This window comes from Mixophyes fleayi, chromosome 1 (assembly GCF_038048845.1).
Source record: "Mixophyes fleayi isolate aMixFle1 chromosome 1, aMixFle1.hap1, whole genome shotgun sequence".
Lineage (NCBI taxonomy): Eukaryota > Metazoa > Chordata > Amphibia > Anura > Limnodynastidae > Mixophyes > Mixophyes fleayi.
In genome coordinates, this window is record NC_134402.1 from 421834142 (window position 1) to 421856509 (window position 22368).

The 22368-nt window shown below is 39.8% G+C and overlaps 2 protein-coding genes across 4 annotated transcripts in view; one reads left to right on the forward strand and one right to left on the reverse strand.

Moving 5' to 3' along the window:
• Nucleotides 1–4895, forward strand: part of NIM1K (NIM1 serine/threonine protein kinase) — a 74702-nt gene extending 69807 nt beyond the window's left edge. The window contains exons 4-5 of one of the 2 annotated variants that reach the window (XM_075183672.1): nt 366–1084; nt 3955–4895. In XM_075183672.1, the coding sequence (XP_075039773.1) occupies nt 366–1084; nt 3955–3973 (738 nt within the window). In that variant the 3' untranslated portion in view covers nt 3974–4895. Of the gene's footprint in view, nt 1–365 lie in introns of both variants that reach the window. The other variant, XM_075183663.1, reaches the window with a different exon arrangement.
• A 2644-nt stretch (nt 4896–7539) lies between these two features.
• HMGCS1 (3-hydroxy-3-methylglutaryl-CoA synthase 1) lies at nt 7540–22353 on the reverse strand. Of its 2 annotated transcripts, none has more exons than XM_075183692.1 (10): nt 22196–22353; nt 15136–15593; nt 14036–14161; nt 13269–13433; nt 12994–13162; nt 11969–12139; nt 11761–11867; nt 11476–11601; nt 10721–10884; nt 7540–9510 (listed from the first exon to the last, which is right to left on the reverse strand). In XM_075183692.1, the coding sequence occupies exons 2-10, from the start codon at nt 15581–15583 to the stop codon at nt 9430–9432; spliced, it is 1557 nt and encodes a 518-aa protein (XP_075039793.1). In that variant the 5' UTR covers nt 15584–15593; nt 22196–22353; the 3' UTR covers nt 7540–9429. The 2 variants fall into 2 exon arrangements, with proteins under 2 accessions (XP_075039793.1, XP_075039784.1); XM_075183683.1 differs by lacking the exon at nt 22196–22353 and adding an exon at nt 17885–18057.
• Nucleotides 22354–22368: the final 15 nt, after the last annotated feature.

A 22368-nucleotide genomic window follows, 5' to 3' on the forward strand; every position in this document is an offset into this window, starting at 1 on the left:
AGCCCCCCCCCCCCCCCCCCCCCCCCCCCACCTTCCCAGTCTCTGGTGGCAAAAGGAAGAGGTTTCCAAAGTAAAGTTGGAGCATTTGAGAACACACGAATAATACATATGATCAATGGTATTGTGTGGAATAAAGGAGCCAAACACTGTTTGGAGTGAAAAAAGTGAGTAGTAATTCAAATGATTGGCAGTAGAGAAGGAAGATTTTGTAAACGCAAAAATATATTGTCCTCTGTTATAATTTGTTCAGCATACTCTGTACCATATTAATATTGATCTCTCCAACAATGTTCTTGACATTCTTAATCCCTTAATTATTTTTTTTACAAACCCGATTAACTTATTATTCTGTTCTTCTTGCTCAGCATGACAACCAGATCATACACAGAGACCTGAAAGCGGAAAACGTCTTCTACACGAGCAACACTTGTGTGAAGGTCGGGGACTTCGGATTTAGCACCATAAGTAAAAAAGATGAAACCCTGAATACGTTTTGTGGTTCTCCTCCATATGCTGCTCCAGAGCTTTTTCGGGATGAACATTACGTTGGTGTTTTTGTTGATATTTGGGCGTTGGGCATCCTTCTCTACTTCATGGTGACCGGCAGTATGCCTTTCCGAGCGGACACAGTGGCCAAATTAAAAAAGTGCATTCTGGATGGAACATATTCCATCCCTCCGTACGTATCGGAACCTTGCGAGAGGCTGATTAAAGGGATGCTTCAACCTGTACCTTCGGAGAGGTGCAGCGTGGACTACATAATGAACAGTGAATGGATGAGCGGAATACAGTATCCAAAGCCTCTAGAACCCTTCAGCTTGGATCCAAAACACCTCTTAGACACAAGTACACTAAAGGACGATGAAACAGAAGTGAAGAACACTTTGGAAAATTTGGGCATTACAGAGGATCATATTCTTAACAATCGGGGGAAAGACTCTCGGAGCTCAATAACAGGAATTTATAGAATAGTTCTTCACAGAGTCCAGAAAAAGAGGGCAGTGGAGAACGTTCCGATCATCACAAATCCAGAACCAAAGGAAAAGCACACAAAGAAGCCTCACAGAACCCGACGAGAAATAAGGCATACATCTAAATTTTGTTCCATTTTATAAAATGTTTTCAAATCTTGACAGAATGAACTTTCCCTGAATGCTCAATAGATGATAGACACCAAACCTTTTTTTTTTTATAGATATCAGAGATGCCTTTAAGACCTTTCTGCAAATAAGTCACTCACAAACAATACAATGTTTATAGGAATTATTTGCTAAAGGGGATTGAGAGTGCCAAAGCTTCCATTGTTCAGAAAATACACAAGCACACAATGTTAAAGCGGACTCACCCACAGACAGTAGAGGCTGCCATTTTGTGCTTTGAACCAATAGTCAACCTATGGATTTACTAGGTCCTAGTGAATCAGAAACAAAATGGCAGCCTCCAGGTTATGTAGGTAACTGGTCCGCTTCAATTTGCACATTTAAAAGTATTTTATTAGTTTGTTCTATTTTTTTCCATCACATTGTAGATGATTCACACTACCAATGCTGTTCTCAGATTTCCTGTGTGTTCTTAATATATCACATTAGAGACCCTAATGTGGTTAGTGAGTGACAACTGTGGGTTATTATGAAACAGTGATGACTTCTGAATATAACGTGAGAGTTGTGCACCTATTGACTGATAGAGAAATGGTCATTTTGACTTTTTCTTTTTTCTTTCTAGGGCACTTTAGACCATATTGGTTACTATAGTTTACAACACTCCTATTTAGGCCTCAATGTGACTTAAAGTTCTCCTGTGGCCTTCACCCAGTGGAGGCAGCCATCTTGTAGGTTCAATGGTGTTAGTGAATGGATAAGCTGTATTTACAAATACGTGTAAACATGTCCATTTCTCATACTTGTCAACTCTCCCGTAATGTCCGGGAGACTCCCGAAATCCGGGTAGGTCTCCCGGACTCCTGGGAGAGCAGGCAAGTATCCCTCATACTGGAACTTACTTGTCTAAATGACGCAATTTGCGGTGAATCACGTCGTTTTGGCTCTGCCCCCGTGACAAAATGACGGTTTTGTTTCAGGTGGGTGTGGCCAAAATGACGTGATTAACTGCACCCCGCCGCCTCCCGCCCTCCAACTATGCCCCCTGCCTGGGATCTCTCGGAATTCAGTTTTCAAAGGTTGGCAAGTATTCCATTCCTTCATCCATTTTATAATGGCCACACAGTGGAGGATGACATTGTTTGACTTAAACCAACATGACAAGCTTCACTGAGTGTGATGTCACTAGTTCCTAATGAATTGATCGACTGCCCTCTTATTGGTTCAGCTCACAGAATCCCCGCCTTCACTGTGTGTGATGTCACTAGCTCCTAATGAATTGATAGGCTGCCCTCTTATTGGTTCAGCTCACAAAATCCCTACCTTCATGTGTGATGTCACTAGTTCCTAATGAATTGATAGGCTGCCCTCTTATTGGTTCAGCTGACAAAATCCCCGCCTTCATTTTGTGCTAGTGACAGGTGCAACATACTGTGAGTTGTATGTTATTTCTAAAATAATCAGTGGGGGAGTGGTGCTTGCCCTGCACTCCTAACCTTCTAGGAAATATTTGGCAACACTGTTTCGCTATAAAAATGGATTTTCCTTAGTATGAGAAGCAGGAGGTTTTCAAGGAATACTTAGGTAATTAACCTTGAATCTCCTGTCGAGGTCCACACTCTAAAATATTATGTGCTGTTGCTGTCATATACAGGATTGTAATCTTCCATGGTTTAAGCATTAAGCAGTTTGACTTTAGTGTATGAATGAAGCAGCTTTATAAAAAGATAAATTAGTAAATAGTAGCCCCTAGTGATTGGCAGCTCAATTAATACGTGTCATTTTACAGTGAGTTATAAAGGTTTTAAGCCGCTTAGTAAAAATGGCATCAATGATCATAATATTCTGCTTTACTGACCCACTTAATGTGCCGTGCTGCTCACAAGGGTCCGATTGAAATAAGACATGTAGCAATTTAATGTTGCATTAATCATCTAAAAATACAAATGACAATTAGCTCAACTCAACTTACTGGCTGAGATTTCTGAAAACTACAACACAAGTAATTGGAAAGGAGAATAAATTAAAAAATATCTAAATTTGCTTTAATTTTCTGAACTAGAAAAAGGACAGTGATGGCACTTTATTTTATTAATGTTTGACAGGTTTTATAAATGTCCTCATATTTATTCTTTAAATGTGTTCAGTGGCAGGACACTTATAGAATCAATGAAGAGAAAAGATCTGTAAATACAGGATTCACGATCTGGTGCTTTTTTCTATACACAGCACTTTTATTTGATAAGATTTCATGTTGAAACTTTTATAATATATTCCCTAAACAAGTGGGTGTCCTAGCTCAATCACAGGTTTACAGCATTTGATTCTTACTAGTTGTTGGGATGCTACAAACTGATTTTTTTACATTTTTCTCTGCACATTTTGGGTTGTAGTGTTTTTTGGGGGGTTGGAAAAGAACAATTGTACACGGTATCATCAGTTAATCATTTGTGTACATTGAAACAGTTACAATCAGTGGTGTGCAACATTTTATTAAACACTGACCACATATCGTACTTTAAACACTTCACACTGTACATGTTGCACTTTTGAATAGATATTCTACACATTTTGCCACCAGTACCTGACGTTGGGACACATTTAAAGCAACCTAGAAAAAGTGACCTTTAAATGTTACATTAGAAAAGCTGGGTTGTCGGAGAAACTCCCACATTTCCTTTATTTAACCTGTTGGCCTCTTTGCTGCTGTAGTGGCTTGTAATGCAATGAATGAAATGTGCTATTGCATCTAGAGGCACTTGTGCTCACGTAGTACACTTCAGAGAAGCTGGCTTGCCAGACTTTGTGTGCTGGGGCATCATGAGATTAATTTTTGCTTTGCAATGCATTTCAGGTACACATGGTACACATGAAGAGGTCAAAGGTCACCTTGAGGAACTGACCCGGATAGGGATCCGAAGGTCCATCCGCAGGACTTCTAGATACAGTGCCCTTTAATGTGGGCTCAGAAAGCGGCCGTGGATGGCAGAGAATCCCAGCTCAATTGCTGAGTCTACTCCAAAACTTTGACTAGTGTATGCGAAAACACCAAACACAACAGGCTCACCTAATTAAAGATTTCTTCTTGTTTAAGAAACAGGCACCAGAAATAGCACCATTTACAGATTGCAATCATTCCTTTTAGAATGAAATGCGATATATGCACTAGACCTGCTGCATAAAGAGGTGCTAAGGGAAGGTTTAATGGTAGAAAATCTGGACCACCTTGTCACACAGTTGCTCACTTATTGCATTCTGATACGTGGCTTTAACCACCTACCAAGCCCCCTACAGATCGCAGAGACTTTATTCTTGCCGTCATGTAGTACTATAGCGCAGCAGCTATTTTTAGAGCTCATTATAAACCTTTTAGTCATGATGTGGCAGTGGGATAATAACAAGGGATTGGATGTGTATAAGAACTGCTCCATGGCTAGCTATCAAGTGCCACTATAAAAACAAACTACTTACACTGTGAACAGGTTGTACTCCAGTATACGATACGTATTCGGCAGCATTTCTAATGACTCCATCATATAGTGTTTACCGGTTTATTTGCATGTGCAAATTTTCTCACATGTCACTTTCTCTGTGTTAATTATTGCACCATGTATAATTGAATATTTAAATATTGTATTTTGCATTTCACTATGTTTTTCTCTGTAGTGCATGCAGAATGGGCGCATTGATGGCATTCATTGTAACTCAGTACGGACTGTATTGAACGCCTTGCAGTGGTATTTTGTTTTGGTCTCTAATGCTAAACGTGTTCTATAAATCACTATTTTCCTACAATCTGGAGACTGTCATTAATGAAATACTTCAATATTAAAAGTGCATTTATTGTGACATAAATGGCTGTAATTTGTAATAGTAGTATGCAGAACATGCTTGGATTTGTAGTTCCACAACACCTGGAAAGGCTGCTTGTTTCTGTTATAGATGGGACTTTAACTGGCTTAAATAATACACAGCTTGCCTCACTGTTCCCGACAAGATACATTAAATATATCTATTACTAAGACACAGAGAAGACGATGTTCCCATTGGGATAATACCACAGGGCTACAAGATGATTAGCATTTTGCAGCTAGTTTTAATCTCCTCTTATTGTATATGTAGAGCTATAAAAACACTTGTGTGAAAAACACTGAACCTTTACAGATTACAATGGATGGGAAATTGAGCTGTAAAGTGCAACCTTTCTTTAGCTGCATAACAGAATATTGGTGTTTTGTAGCCTTGATCATTCATGTGCATAGAAAACATGTATTTGTCAGCAAGTAAACTCCATACAAGTGTGATGTGACCCATTGCAGCCAATCAGAAACTTGTTTTCCAATTCTGCAATTTAGATAGTAAGGCTGAGGGGAAGATTTATCAAACTAAAAAGGAGGTGCTGCCCATAGCAACCTATCAGATTCTAGCTATCATTTAAATATTATGTAATAGAGACCCCTAAGTGTGGAATTTGTAGTTACGGGTCTTTGTACACTTCCACACCGTATGTAAATAACTCATCATCAGGGTTATTTTCTAAAATGCTTAAACTGCAAATCCGCCTTAAAACCACAGCAACCAGACATTTGTTTTCAGTTTAACTATATCAGTGATGGGCAAGAGGTGGCCCTCCGAGCCTTCACCTTTGGCCCCAGCTCATTCCTGCTTTATCGTCAAATGTGTTTGTTATAGCTTGTAACAATTTTTTAAAACGCCTGCAGATATAATTATATATATATATATATATATATATATATATATATATATATATATATATATATATATAATGTATTATTATAATAGGCGTCTCGTTCTTTGATTAAACATATTGTCTTAATATCGAGATAAAGGGTGATGCGCTGCCCTTTTGAAGGTTAGAGGCCCGCCCCATGCGACCCCTGATGAGTATCAGGTTGCCTATTACTGCAATAGATAGATGCAAGCTAAGGCAGCAGTTCCCAAAGAGTGCGCCGCGGCACTGTCACAGGGCTGCTGTGGCCAGGGGACAAATAAAACAAAAAAACAAATTACCAATCCGGCGGCGCCCGGGACCCAGCATCCTCCTCCCTCTTCACTGAATGTCATATGCAGTGAGAAGCGGCAGGAGAGAGGAGGATGCTGGGTCCCAGGCGCCGCCACATTGGTAAGAAGATATAAGAGAAGACAGAAGAAATAGAAGAAAGAAGGCCAAGTATGGTAAGTAAAGAAACAGAGGGCAAGGTGAAAGGAAACAGCAATGGGGGGGCAAAAGAATGAAGAGGGGCAGACAGTGTGTGTGCGTGTGGATGAAGAGGGGCAGACAGTGTGTGCGTGTGGATGAAGAGGGGCAGACAGTGTGTGCGTGTGGATGAAGAGGGGCAGACAGTGTGTGCGTGTGGATGAAGAGGGGCAGACAGTGTGTGCGTGTGGATGAAGAGGGGCAGACAGTGTGTGCGTGTGGATGAAGAGGGGCAGCCAGTGTGTGCGTGTGGATGAAGAGGGGCAGCCAGTGTGTGCGTGTGGATGAAGAGGGGCAGCCAGTGTGTGCGTGTGGATGAAGAGGGGCAGCCAATGTGTGCGTGTGGATGAAGAGGGGCAGACAGTGTGTGAGTGTGGATGAAGAGGGGCAGACAGTGTGTGAGTGTGGATGAAGAGGGGCAGACAGTGTGTGCGTGTGGATGAAGAGGGGCAGACAGTGTGTGTGTGTGCATGAAGAGGGGCAGACAGTGTGAGTGTGTGTGTGCATGAAGAGGGGCAGACAGTGTGTGTGTGGATGATGAGGGGCAGACAGTGTGTGTGTATGAAGAGGGGCAGACAGTGTGTGTGTATGAAGAGGGGCAGACAGTGTGTGTGTATGAAGAGGGGCAGACTGTGTGTGTGTGGATGAAGAGGGGCACAGTCTAAAGGTGAAGGAGCACAGTGTGTTGATTTTTGTACATGGTTTAATTTGTTGTTCTCTTATTCCTCTTTATATTAGTTGTAAATTCTTCTTTGACAGAAATAAAATTGAAAAAAATATATAAAAATATTATTTTCCCTTGGATTTATGTATATTATTTTTGCATACACCTTACTAAGTACTTCTGTCCTGACCTAAATACTTATTACGTTATTTTGACTCAAATACTTAAAAAACGGGACTGCTCGGTAATTATTTTGGAGGGGTGCCTTAAAAAAAAATTATGGCGACTCTAAGGGTACTGCAAACTGAAAAAGTTTGGGAACCACTGAGCCAAGGCCTGATTGGTTGCTATAGTTTTCAAACATATTTGCGTCTCTGAACATTGCTAGGTAGTGGACATCTCAGTGTGAGCTACACTGGAAAATAAAAATAATTCAAACACCGTGAGTGGAGAAATATTCTCAAAACACAAATATTCAGTTTACAGTTCTAGTAACAACAATATCATTTTCTTCTAGTGAAATAAAAAAAACAAAAAACAAAACCCAACAAATTAGATAGAGTGAAAACTTTATTTTTGAAAGTTTTTATATCACCTGCAAGTTGTTTATTCCATCCAATCCCTTCACACCAGAAGGGATTTACGTTAGAACCATTTATCTAGAATTTTTTTAAAACAATTGTCACATGTTTCAAGCACTAATCCGTCTAATTACTTCTTACATTCGTTTACTGTACATTTGTTTAGGGAATTTCTTGCAAAAATCAGACTGTACAAATAGGCAGGATACACAGAACATATTATACAAATCAGGAAAATTATACAAACAGAATTCAAAGAAACAAAGAAAAACTACCACTGGTGTAACCGGATCAAAATCAGACTGCTGGACTTTTTTGTTAAAATGCAAATTAGTCTGATCTATGGTTTTTTTAGGTGATATTTCTACTTTTAACGTGTACCAGTTGCAACTGAATAATGGAAGCCGCCATATTGTGGGTTTAGTCAATTCTCACGACTATTAGTTATCAATTCACTGGGAGCTGTGCCTTGGTGAAGTCGCTGGTTAGTACTGATCCGACAGGCTGAATCTGTATGAACGAACGACAGGTTCACCAAGACAAAAAAATATTATACAATTCAACTTTTAAAAAGAAACCCAGAAAAACCATTAATACATTTACATTATTTTTTACAATCTAGTCGGGCTGTAACCCAAAATCTTAGCACCAATGTGATTTGCAAAGCTTTTGCCTGGTGAAGTTAAACAACTTTGTACAAACAAAACTCATTGAGCCAGTTAGGAGTAAGAAATAAATACTGTGCGAGCTACAATGTTTCTACTTGCTAAACAGAAGGTACATTTTGTATTGAAACAGTACATGGATATCGTTTACATACAACATACTGTAATCTTTCTGTAAAGTGCTTCACAATTACATTACAGAGGTCTTCATGCTGCCACCTCTGGGGTGGGAAGTAGACAAGATCTGTTTTAAAATTACCATTTCTCTGGCAGAAATAGAGCAAAAGATCTACCATTCCCAATTAAAATAGAGTAAATAGGGAAACTTTAACGTTCCCCCATCCGGTGTAACTACAGATACAGTGGGTAACATTTATGAAGAGCAAACAGGCGCGGCGCAGAACCCGCTCAGGTGGCGCGGTGCTGCGCAGAACCCGCTCAGGTGGCGCGGTGCTGCGCAGAACCCGCTCAGGTGGCGCGGTGCTGCGCAGAACCCGCTCAGGTGGCGCGGTGCTGCGCAGAACCCGCTTAGGTGTGCCTAGATTTCCACCACATGGTTTTATGTAGTAAGAGTTTGGGGAGGAGCAGGAGTTTGCCCCGGCCGATGGGAGGAGTTGGTCAGATTCAGTTTCTCACCAAGTGCGCCAATTTGTGCGCCTTATTTTGGATGGCGCCGTTCAGAAACCAGATTTCCATTTGGGAAGTACTATTGAAATGAGATAAAAAAGTGCGATTCTTAACTCTTTGCCATTGAGTGTTCCACCAAATATACAAAAAAGATAAAAGCAGTCCCCTAACTCTCCGGATTCATTACTAATTTTGTTACATCTTTAGATTGTTTTCAGCCTCCCTGCAAATCTAGGCAAACGCTAACAATCTGAATCAGCGCACACCTTTTAATGCGCCTGGCGGCTCAACTTGTTGCAACTGTGTAAAACCAAGAAGTTTTGCGGTACGCAGCCAGCGTGCGTCACAAATGAAGTCCACCCTTTCAAACTAAAGCACTTTAACCTATATATTCAACTGCCCTCTTTTAAAAGATAGAAAATATTTTGCAGACAGGTGACACCAGGAGCTTTGAGCCCTTTAATATTTACAATTGCTTTATAGTCATTCCACAATGCTTCCGCTGTTAGAAAAGCTACTGCCAATTGTGGGAAAGGTGAACATCATTCAGCAAACATGAAATGTGTCAGTCAGGTCAGTGTTCTCCGTTAGTCACAGAGATGGCCTCCGTTTCTGTGGGGATTCTTGGCACCTTCTTAGCAGGGCTCGGGAAGTGCTGTCAGAGAAGGATATAGAAAACAACCATGTTTACACTTAAATCCAGACATAAAAAGACATCAATAACAGACCCATCACATCCAACTGGATATTAAAGCAGACTTGTGTGCAGTACCAATGAACTCTGCCCAGCCCCAACACCCCCTTGTTATGTACAATCTGATATTGTAATAATGGACCTCAGGGTAATTGTTAGTTGGAGTTTTGTTTTAGTTGTTTTTTTTTATTTTGCTTACATAGTAACATTTTATATTAACTTTAGTATAAGATATGATAAAAAATAAATAAACAACTACCCCAAAAAAAAAAGCAAACAGAAAGAAACAACAAACATTTTAAGACCAAATAAAACAGCTTAACCCACCTTCCCCACAAAAGGTAAAAAAAACCAAAAATAAAACAACCCTTAGGGGCCGATTCAATTCTGCCGGGAATAACGCAGCGTTATCAGTTTTATCGTTAATACGGTAAAACTGCGCATAATTACCCTTAATACGGTCATTTCAACACTGGATTTTTACTCGCGGCTCCCTGAGCTGCAAGATGAAATCCAGGAAAAAATTACCATATGAACGGTAATACTGTTAACCCCGCGTTATTCGCGGCAGAATTGAATTGGCCCCTTAAGCTGTAACATACAAGGTACAAGGCACAATTATTATGAAAACTCAGATCTGACTGGTCCACTTTAAAATAATTTCTCAACCCTCTTGCACTAAACGGGATTTAGCGGTCAGTGTCAATAGCTAATTTCCACATCCATACTACAAAGCTACAATGTGGAGAATTAACCTTTCATTACATCACCAAGTTCAGCTCATAATAAAACCACCCTGTAAGTAACACGTCAGCAGGGTTACTTTACAGATCAGGCTTTTTTTTATTATTATTATATCTTCCTGAGAAAAGCAAGTTAGAGACTGTTGTATTGTACAGTCATTGCAGTAGCCCACAAACATGTTTTTATTATATGTATGCAGCCTCCTACATGAAATATAGTAGGAGTTCTTTTTGTCACCGTTGCAATAAAAATACATAAAACAAACAAAAAACAGGTTCCAAGTAGATATGAAGGCCTACACACATCTAAAGTGCATGCTTTATGTCAGCAGGATGAGGAGATGAGAGGAATATAGTTGTTCAAAAATTGCTATATCATTGGGTGAAATAGTTGTCCTTTACTTAGAACCTCGGTATAATTTTAATACCTCGCTAGCATTTGTTGAGTGGACAGATTCCAGTGCAGCCTCCAGAGGTCCATCATTCAGTAAGGAGCTACGTGCATAGTACCTCCTGTGCTTCTCATCCACACGCACCAGGTACCAAGTGCCGGCGAACAGGTCATCCACTGAACACTGAGGTATGTAATTGGCTGGAGAAGTAAGGATGTGGCGACAAGGTCAGGTATGGTCTCAGAACACGCATATTACCGAAAGAAACACAAATTATTACAGTCACTCAAATTACAGTATTGTCAGCATAATAATGTAAAAGGGTGAACGCACAGGAATGTCCCTCCTCCGAGTATGGTAAGTAAAGTGACAGAACTAGATCATAGGGCCTTCACAATGATACATTCTGCAAGCTAGTAGTGTGTGCAACTAAGAAAACATGAGCAGTTTATGCACTTTTCCTACCAGAACGTCGGCAAGGTTAATGTATTGGGGACAATAAAACAATGGTTATTCTAAAGAACAGCATATTTTAAAATGACAAGTGTGTTGAAATGTCTTTGCTGCGACACAATGTAATGGTCACCAAATTAAATACCAGTGTTATCTAGGGATGTCCCTATGCAAGATAGAAGCCAGGGGTTGATTATAAACACTTTCAATTCTATTAATTTGAAACATGTTTAATGTACTTGTTTTATTTTATTTTTTTATTTTGTTTTAAATCTCTGTGCAACAGTTCTCATAAATGTTATGTACCAATTTTTATTTTGAAAACCAGTAAGCCCTACCTAAATGGTGGGTTTCTTCTCGTAACTTCATGTTTTCTGCAAACACACTGGGAGACACATTTTTCCTGGAGTCCAGTCTTGCTTTCAGATCGGACAGACTAGACGTCAGCTTATCCAGAGAGGAGCCTAATGAAGATGTGACACGTGCACAATAAGGGACCTGATATAATGCAGATACTATGTAAAATATTGAACAACTGGGAGGTAAATGTAAATGCTAACAAAACAAACTCATGCTTGAAACAGTTTTGCAGATGATTCTCCCAGTGGAGGTGCAATCCTTACCAGGCATGGCATCTTGGGAAACTTTAATAGAGTACAAGGTAGCAGCAAACCCAGATCCGTATGAAAACACTCCAATCCTCTGCCCTGCCAACTGTTGTGGAGAGTACCTGGAGAAGAACACAAAGGGTGAACCAATAGAACAACAGTTTACATTCAATGTGATATAACTGCACAGCTGAATCTATGAAGACACAAGAACGGTACTCACTGAGCCAGCACGGAGGCCAGGCAGCCATACACAGATGGGGTGTACATGTTCCCATTTTCTCGGGACACCAGCAATGAGGCTTTTGTCTTCTCATTGAAGATCTCAGAGCTGGCCTTCAGAAAGGCCTTTTCCACATCTCTGTCGAAGTAGGTATCTTCTAACTTTGCATCCCTAAAAGAAACAATGTTTTGTATAGGTTAAACATAATTATGAACATCGGCGTTATGTTTAAATCTAGCGAGAAGGTGCAAAGTCTGAACCTTATCAAAACCATATTGTATTAGAGAAGGGGGGCGCAGTTTTAGGATAGGAGGGGGCATGTCCTAGTACAATTCTAAATTGCAGTGTAAAACAAAAACAAAAAAAGAAGCTGCCTAGTACGTGTGTGCTACATACAAAGGAAGCCAGTATTTCCCTCCATGTAAGAAAATAATAATTGTCTTTGCCCCCCTTGCATCATAACAGATTGTCCAGGTACAAATTTCCACCATACTATAAATAACAATCACATAGTGCAATATAAAATGTAAGGGATTTTTGTTTGCACATTATGTCTGGCAATGTGCAAGTGGCCAACTGCTGCTGGATTGCATTAGAAGAATAGCAGCTATTGTCTTGTGACAACACCAATATGTATATTCCTAAACTAATAAATGAACTGATCAGCCCACTGTTAGGTCTGACTGTCCTTGGGGTATCAGAGCCCTCCGACTGCTGCCGGTGATTCTGTGGCAACACCATGACCATTGTGAATTCTCCCAGTAAAAGCTGATAATTACAGCTTTAGAGCGTTGACACTACAATGTTTTATTTATAGAGAAAAAAAAAATAAGGCAACAGGTTCTTTACTCTAAATTCAGGACTTTGGGGATATGCAGATTTCAGTGCATACAGATAAGTCATATCAATGCAGGTAAAGGAGAACCTCCAGCACTAGAACTTAAAATCTAAATTACAAATACGGCAAAAACACATTCAAGATTAAAAGGAACAAAAAAAAAAAAACAATACAAAAGCATTCTTACTGGAAGGAGTCCAAGCCAGCATAGACGCCGCTCTCTGTGTCTGGATTTGAATCACTAAGGAAGTCATTCAGTAACAGGCGAGCAAGTGACTTCTGCACAAGCTTACAGTATGGGGAGTGAAACACCATATAGCCAAAGTCATCTAGTGTAAATGGTTTATCATTCCCATCTGAAAAGTAAATAATAAATTGGTTTGTGAGAGTGATACAAGACAGAATACACAGAGTTATACACCGGCTACTCCTCGCATGACAAACGCAGGAGATGCAACTCACCTCTTTGCCAGTTTGCATGGATCTTCTTGCGGTAGGTGGAGTAGCAGCGATCCAGCGCACTGAGGTAGCACTGGATGGATAATTTGCCATCGACAACAGGATATTCAGACACCATATCAGGTTTGTAGAAGTCATAAGCATGTTGCATGTGTGTTCCACGCACACCTATGAAAGCATTGAATATATTATACCTTAAGTTAGGCCAGTTGTGACTTACCTAAAGCTATTTACAGACATTTCTGGTAGGGTATATTAATCATTATTTACACATATTATATCCAATCTTTAGAAAGGTTGTTTTACTTTTAGATAAACCTCTTAATAAAACATCTGGGCAGCCAATAGCTGTTCCACAGAGCACTAGAGGGCCAGCAAAACCTTCGTATTAAACGTCTCTGCAAGAAATATAAGCATCATATACTGCGGTCCAGCTCGTTGCTTTCAGGTAACAGAGAGGACCACTGGAGGGGGGGGGTGTCTCACCTATTCACTTTAAGGGGGGTGCAGGTTTTGGGTTATCCCAGAGTGAACACCACCTTTAAAAATGTGCAAACACACCCCACAGTATACAAAACAAAAAACAAAAGACACCAGCGCGCACTGGCATGTCTATCAATGTTGTTTTTGATGCCAATTATTCCAGTGTAGAGGACAGCCGACATATCCAGAGACTCAGGGCACAATATAAAGGAGGGCAGTAGAGGCACTATACTAAGAACATTATCATCAGAGCGGTTTACAGAAGAGATCTGCATAAATAAACCAACCTCTTTCCAATATGAGAGTGGCATTTGGTCCCACTAGCATGGCAACAGCTCCTGCTCCTCCAGTTGGCCTGGCACTTCCTGTGGCATACACAGCAATGTCTCCAGCTACCACCAGAGCATAGCGTCCTGCAGGAAACAAGCCATTTGTCATACTTTATTACAATTATCTAGTTATGCAGATATACAGAAAGTACAACCCTGAAAACAATAACTACTTTTTACAATGAAATAATTGTGTATGTACAGATATAGATATAGAATAAAAATACTTTAAAAACGATGGTTACACTAGAATGTTACACTATTGTGAAGTGCATATCAGGAAACCTTTGACAATAAACTCATTCAATTTACCGATGATGTTAGACCCTCCGTCTGCCACCACCTGAGGATTCTACTGCGACCGTATTCTCACACGATTAATACTAGCAGAAGGGTTTTAGGTGGTGATGAGGGAATTATGGGACAGAGACTAAATCAATTGCTCTGTGGTCATGAAAATCTCTGCAAGCAGACTTACCAACACCTTGATAGGCTGAGGGTAATGTATTAGTCTTCTTGCAAATCACCTATATTTTGAGTTTTTTCATGGCATATTTAAAATGGCAATGTGTTTAAAAAGCAAAAAAATGTTTTATTTATTCGCATTTTGAAAATATAAATAAAAGTATTAAAATAGGGTTAATTTGCCATTAAAAGTGGGTTAGGTTCTTCTTTGAAAAAAAAAAAAAAAAAGAAAGGGAGAAGCTTGTGTACAACCAAAATATAACAAAAAGTATTCAAAATAAATGGAGAGCAGACAGGCCTGTCATATAGTAATCACTATACAGCAATGAGCATAGGGGGATAGAACCTTAGTGTAGAATTCCATGGAAATAGCAAAATGATTTTCTAGAAAGACGACATTCTCATTCATCCTTTAAAGTATGCTGGTCTTCTACACACAGCAGAGGCAGTCTCAGAGATGCCTCTCACTCCGTGTAAATTAATAGGCTGTATTTTCCAAAAGATTGGTTCCACCAAAATAATGACAGCCTCTTTTGAGTATTGAGGACAGAAAAGCTCATATGACATAAAACATTAATGTATGTAGGGCTCACCATCCCATGAGCTGGACTCCACCCAGTTGACCGCATTGAAGAGAGCTGCAGTACCCCCGTAACATGCATTTGTGGTGTCTATGCCTTCAACGTCTGTATTTCCAGAGTCTTCAAAGAGCTGCATCAGAACAGTCTTTACAGACTTAGACTTGTCAATAATTGTCTCTGTTCCCACTTCTAATCTTCCAATAGACTCATACGAAATATTATTCCTCTCCATCAGCTTCTGGACAACAGTCAGACATAGAGAGTTGATGTCTTCTCTGTCTGAGCAGAACCCCATCTTGGACTGGCCCAAACCAATGGTGTATTTTCCTGCACTGACCCCATCAAACTTCTCCAGCTCCTCCTGGTCAACATATTGAGCTGGGAAATAAATCTCCAAAGCAACAATTCCCACATCTTTAGGCCAGGAAGCTTCAGCGGAGGCAGGAAGGGATCCAGGCATTTTAGTCAACCTAGAAAATAGAGATCGAAAAATAAGTACAGAATAAAACACATTTATTCTAGCACCACAAATAAATTGATAAGTGTATTCAATCTACAAGCATACACCAATTAAAATCAATGCTATGATGTCTTCATATAACAACAAATTCTATCTTCAGTATCAACATGGTGGCAGAGTGGTTCGCATTGACGCTTCACAGCGCTGGGGTCATGGGATCAATTCTAACCAGGACACTATCTGTCCTGGTTGGAATTCTTCCCAAAGTCCAAAATAAATATTGATAAACTAACTGGCTCCTGACAAAATGTGTGAGCTTGTGTTGAAAAATTTAGATTCTAAGCTAAAATGGGACAGAGACTGATGTGAATGCCCAATCATACTCTATAAAGTACTGCGTAATAAGGTATTGCAATATAAACAAAAGGAAATAATAATAATAAAACAGTTAAGGGCTGGTGAAGGGTAAATAAACAAAACTCAATATAAATATAACAATAATTAATAGCTGCTTAGAAGCAAGCCGTGACTACAGTAGTTTTGTTCCATCAAGGTAACAGCAAACAGAGGTAACAGTTACAAATCAAAACAGTAATTTTATTCCTAATAATACAATACAATGAAACTGTACTTTTTAAAACATCATATAATAGATTCTACAGTCAGAGGTGACATAGGCATGGACGTTTAGTTCTAAATTGTACAAATACTCAGAAGACAGATAAATTAATGCTGCATTACCAGATATAATCCATAATCTATCAAGGGCCAGTATGTATAAAAAAAACATTTCACCATGATGGAATTGAGGTTAGAGTCATCTGGGACCATCTTTTCTGTGGCTGCATCGGATTTCTTAATATCTGTTTATTTTAGTTTGCTCTCCTAACATGTACTTTGCTGTGACTCTAAAAATAAAAGTGTCTTCAAAAATAAACTACATACACAAACATCCTTATACATAAATATTCCTGTCACATTCCCAAATGAACACAGTCCAACAGTAGGAGGGGAGATACACTAAGAACATGATGAGTTCTTTGCCAAAACCTGATTGGATAATTTACACCTTCCAGAATCCAGACAGAGCAAAACTATAAAGCAAAAGGGTTTGTTGTGGAATTTAAAAATCAACAGAATATTGGACTATTTTTAAAGGCCATCCCTATGGCCAAACAAAATAAACCTCTGGACCACCCAACAACAAAAACAAAGCTAAATTTACGTCACTACAGATTTAACCTTACAAGAAAAATATATTGTTTAAGGATTAATTGGACCAAAGAATCACCATTTGAATAGAATGAACTGTGTGGGGTAGCATGAAGTTAGAGAGATGCTATCACAAAAATAGGGACTGGTGATTTGGTTAATGAGAAGAAGTTCCCATATAGGAGAAGTCAGCTACAAATGTTCATGAATCAAGGAAGAGCACTTGTCCTGAACACGGGCTGTCCGCCTACAGGTGACTAATTCATTGGCTTCCACATGCCATTATGCAACATACACTAAAGTCATTGCTTTCTTTTTCATCTTTCTTTCTGTGCTATGGTTACACAGACTAATCACTTTGCCACAATTATAAGCAAATTTTTTTTAAAAAAATCACGGGATATAAATAATAACCTGACAAACATGTTACAGCCCACTTATATTCAGTTTGTAGTACAACTGGGAGAGGATATGCATGCTAAAACAAGTAATCATAAGCATACAGATAATTGTTGATCATGTTGCAATACCTGTTTACTGACATTAAACAAATTAATTAAAAATGCATCTAAACATTTGCAGGGACCCCATTTCTAACACAAACAGTACTCACAACTATCTCAAAAGACATCTAAAATAATTCATGACAAACTACACAAAATTAATATATGAAGGTTTAGTTATGTGATGGTTTCATTTCACGTGAGAGATCACATGATCATATAATATCATTTTACAATTTATTGGGTTATGGCTCCCAAAACGGTCATGTAGTCCTAAGGTAAGATAATACAAGTATAAATTATGCATATGTATAGGACCCATAAGAAAAGTGTATTACAATCTTTCAGGATGAGCATTTGAGTTATTAGAAAATACATTGCATAATAGGATATTATTGCTGCAAGCTAGTTTTTAGATTAATTACTATCTTAGCACATGACAAACTGTGTGTCTCCGGTGTTTGTGAAACTACAAGTCACAGCATGTTCTGAATGGAAGGGCATTCTGAGACTTTTAGTTCAACAGCAGCCAGACACGAACACAGGGAGCCTAGCACTGGTCTAGGAATAGTAGAGTATACTTTACCGCAGATGAAGGCCGGCCAGGTCGCCTGTGTCCCGAGCAGTCACTTTACAGAGAGGTCACACACTCATGTATCATCACCATAGAACGCCAGCCCTGCCTGTACCGGCCTCTCACCGCGCATGCGCGTTGTAGCTCACTGCGGCACTGAATGACGCGGCCCTGGACCGCCATGTTTAGTCAGGGCAAGTGATACTCCACAACTCAAACATTGCCTACATAACGACGTTGATATCCTGAGGCTACAAGTCTCTCGTATCTCAGCAAAGGTCAGTCACGTGACACAAGAGTAAACGACAATTGTTTGGGTGGCTACGCGACGTCCGTCGTGTCATATTGAGTGTGGCAGAACTAGACAGAACACGCATGCGCAGTTACCCGGAGGGCTTTACATGAGTACAGGGAGCATCCTCTGTCCTTCCAGCTGTCATACAACTCCCGGCACTACAGGCTGCTGCATGTGTCTCATAACCACAGGTTGCTTAAGCGATCAGCATCGATCTAACTACACTGTATATATGCATTCACATTCACAGCCACATCACATCATTTTATTTGCTGCAGTGAGTTTCTCCCTGTCCTCTATTACTGCTAAAGTAACACAGGACTGTTTACTTCAATGCGATCTAGATAAGCTTTATTATGGATAAGCTTTATTATGCTTTACTTAGGAAGTTAAAAAAAGCATATTTTGTACATAAATTATTCTGCAGATGTGTACATGTTACTGAGTGGGAGTTGCACCATAGATAGAATAGTGCCCCCCCCCCCCCCCCCCCCAGTGTGCACATTTTCATTAAGTATAGAAGAACACTTGTTATGAACAGGGGATGTTCACCTTCAGGTGACTGGGTCACTGGCCTGCACTGGTCCAACAGCAGCTTTCACGAAATAGATTTGCTTTATCATTCAGACTTTCTTCTGTGCTTTTCACCAAGGCCCTTATGTCATATAAGCAGTTGCTTGTTGTTTTTGTTGGATACAACAAAGAATTGCAATTGGATCTACTACACTGTGCTGAGCAATCTGCGGCATTGCCAAAGGCATCAAAAATTACTCCACTTGGCTGATATAAAGACATTGCTATAAAACACAGAAGGGATTTAGTGAAAGTTACAAAATGGTATGTAATGAATAGTATATCATTAATATATCATTAATAATAAAATGTATTTCATGGCATCTATATTCTGCAAGTATATACTGAAGATATGGCACAGGGACAAGCAACTCGGCAGAAGATGGGACGTCGTTTGCTCATGAAAAATTTTACCATGGAGATAGTAACATAATGTAAAAATTCGGTACATGTTCACATTGTTCCACAATAGACCTATGGGAAGTGTTAGTCTAGCATAGTGATGGGCAACAAGCAGACACAAACCTCTTATAATATTTTCTATGCCGTTTACTTTGGTCAGGTAAAAACAAATTCAAGATTGGGTAAACTAAAATATAACCATGCTTCAACCAAATATCAAAAGGAGACTTTGGTCCACATTCTTTTACATGTGCTAAAAGTTAATCCTTTTATCATATGCAATAGCTTACAATGCCCTTTAGACAGTTATGTTGAAAGATATTTTGTTTTGAAATGTGTCTCGTCTGACATATATCTAGAATGCAAACAATGTTTAGATTAGCAGACGCTTTCCATATAAAACAAGCAGCCAATGTTTATCTAACGTTACAAAATAACATTCTTGTAGAAAGTAGCTTATTTTGAGTGGAGACTTCTATAAGGATATCGAAAAGGAACTAGAATGTATCCAACTTTATTAGAGAATATGTTAAAACCACTTCTGGATGATACTGTCCCTCCACCACAATATAAGAATCCCTCAAAGACCTCTCACAATGATAATTTACCATACACATCAGTACAATGATAACTGTTGACTATAAACCATAAATGACAAATCAGCTTTTCCACATTTTTATTGTAATAATCAGCAGGAAAGGGATGTATGGTCTCCTGTGTAGTTTATGGTTTTACTAAGGAGTATAATTATGAATGGCAAACATGCTGACCATACTGGAATATGGCAACCTAAAACTTATTTAAACAACCTAAGTAGATTCCAACTAGAATATAAGTAATAAGCCTGAAAACAATAGGGGCTGCTCAGTTATAGATTTATAATAGGGAGGAGTGGAGTGATTGCCCGAGGCCCAGAACTATAGGGGGGCCCACGGCTCAAGCCCCATCCGGCCCTATTGTAATCAAGGGGGTGGGTGACAGCACAGACCAATAGCAGAGAGCTTGCCAGCAGCCTGCGTGGTCACAGGGGAGGGACAATGCAAGAACTCCCTCTCAGCAATGGGGACAAGGGGTGTGCGTACACTGCATGATGCATGTTTTACAAAGAGCTGACACTTGTATGGGATGGGGGTCATATGAAATAAGTACAGCCCAGGGACCCAGATCAACATAATCCTCCACTGGTGCTACAGCCATTTCTATCATTTACATTGTACAGGCATATCTATATCTCATACACATTGTAATGTAAACCAATATGGTGTACAGACACAGAATAATATGATTGCTGGACAAATTCAAAACATTTCTATTTTAAACACCTCTACTATGCAATAAACTTAGTATAGCATACAGGGTACTCTTGTAGTTTAAGGTCATAAATTACTCCATAGACAATGCTATGTGCATCCTCCATGGAATTACAATAATTTATGACTCTACACTAAAAGATTACTGCATACAGACTAGGAACGGATTCATTCATCATACAGAACTGGAAGAGTGGTTCAGTGACGTTCTATATTAAAAAGCCAGATACAGATAGCAGCTATAAGAGGATTACCAGAAGATCATCATGTATAGCTGAAGTCCCCAACCCTTAGCAGATCAAGTCAAATGGATTTTCCATTTTAGTATTGAATTTCACAGCTCCCTTACCTACTACAGTAACACTCCTCCATTCCAGAGACTCCCACCAATTGCTGTACTTGGCTAGGTCCCGGCACTGGCCTTTGCTAATCACCTATAACACTGCTCAGGTCTCAGAGCAGGATCATAGGTGGCACAATCGGAGTGGTGGCCTTGGGGCTCAAAAAACGAATTAGCCACCCCCACCATACACCTCATGGAGCGGTAATGCAGCTTGTGCCATCCACAGAGAGGCCTGAAAACATTAACTGCAGTCAGTCAGCGCAGGGCTTTTCCGACCTACACATGCTTGGGCTGGATGGTGCACAGCGCAGGTCAGGCAGACACTTTGGAGAATGGCATTTTAGTGGCAAGGGCCCCCACATGATACTTGCCCTGGGGCTCAAACAAATTTTTATCCAGCGTTAAAACTGCCGATTGGAGGAGCACCCACTTGGTGATATTAAGCATTCAAGTGCAAAACCCCATTAATTACTTTATATTTACATTTTTAAAGCATGACAAAACAGAAATGAATATATATATATATATATATACACACACACACACGTTTGTAAAAAAGAGTAATAGTAGAATAACTCATTTATTAATCAGCAGTACACAACAGTTACACACATATAGAGTCATTGAGAACAACTACACAAGAATCCCTGATCTACTGTAACACTTACTCTCAGATAATTCATTTGTGCACTGTGCATGAGGATAATGAGGAATATATTCATACATGACTCTTAGAAGGTTAATACAAGGTAAGAATAAAGAGCAAGACTCTTAGAAGGTTAATACAAGGTAAGAATAAATAAAACCATACTTGATCAGGGACAGACTGGCAAAATTAAGCCCTGAGAAAGGGGGTGGGGGGGGGGGTCTCGGGGGTAGATATCCCCTTGCTTCCCAGCCCAGCCAGCCCCTATATGTGATGGCACTGTCCCTCCTAGGTAACAAGCCTCTGCACAGCAGGATGAGAGAACAGCAATGCAGGCTCTGCTGTACAATAAAACATAAGGCTGGGTTGCAATGAAAAAAAAAATACATTATATATAATTTTTACATAAAGACCTAATATTGTGCAGTTCTAAGCAAGGATCTATATAGCACATTGGAAGGGTTAATCACAATAGTGATCTTATGGACATATCTTACAGTTACTACTCACTGACAGACTGCTGGTACTTGTAGTTCCACAGCAGATGGAAAGCCACTGCTTGCCTAACCTACTGCAAGCATTGGAAGGATGGGGCACAGGTAGCTGGAGAGGCATGCTGAGCCTTACAGTCCCACAACAGTTGCAGAACCTCCTGTCTCCTACATAGCTGATTTATAGAGAGATGTCACATGCATATTTAGTATAGTCAGGATAATCCAGAATATCAGCGCAAGCATTCAGTACTCAGACTTACCTGTTCGTGATGATGATGATGGTGTTGATGCTGCTGCTGTCTGTGTGCTGGTATCTACCTCCCCGGATCACCAGTGTGTGCGGGATCTGCGCTATAGTCCTTATAACCACGCCATCCCCAGCACTGCCCTGCCGCGCCACCACCAGGTATCCGCCTGACTGACATCACCTCTC

Bases quoted from the DNA above. Each gene is read 5' to 3' on its own strand.
- HMGCS1 (XM_075183692.1), bottom strand. From the start codon at position 15,583: ATGCCTGGATCCCTTCCTGCCTCCGCTGAAGCTTCCTGGCCTAAAGAT. The intron at 11,868-11,968 runs GTGAGTACCGTT...GTTCTTCTCCAG, and splicing joins CTGGCCTCCGTGCTGGCTCA to GTACTCTCCACAACAGTTGG. The intron at 10,885-11,475 runs GTAGGGCTTACT...TTACTTCTCCAG, and splicing joins AGAAGAAACCCACCATTTAG to CCAATTACATACCTCAGTGT.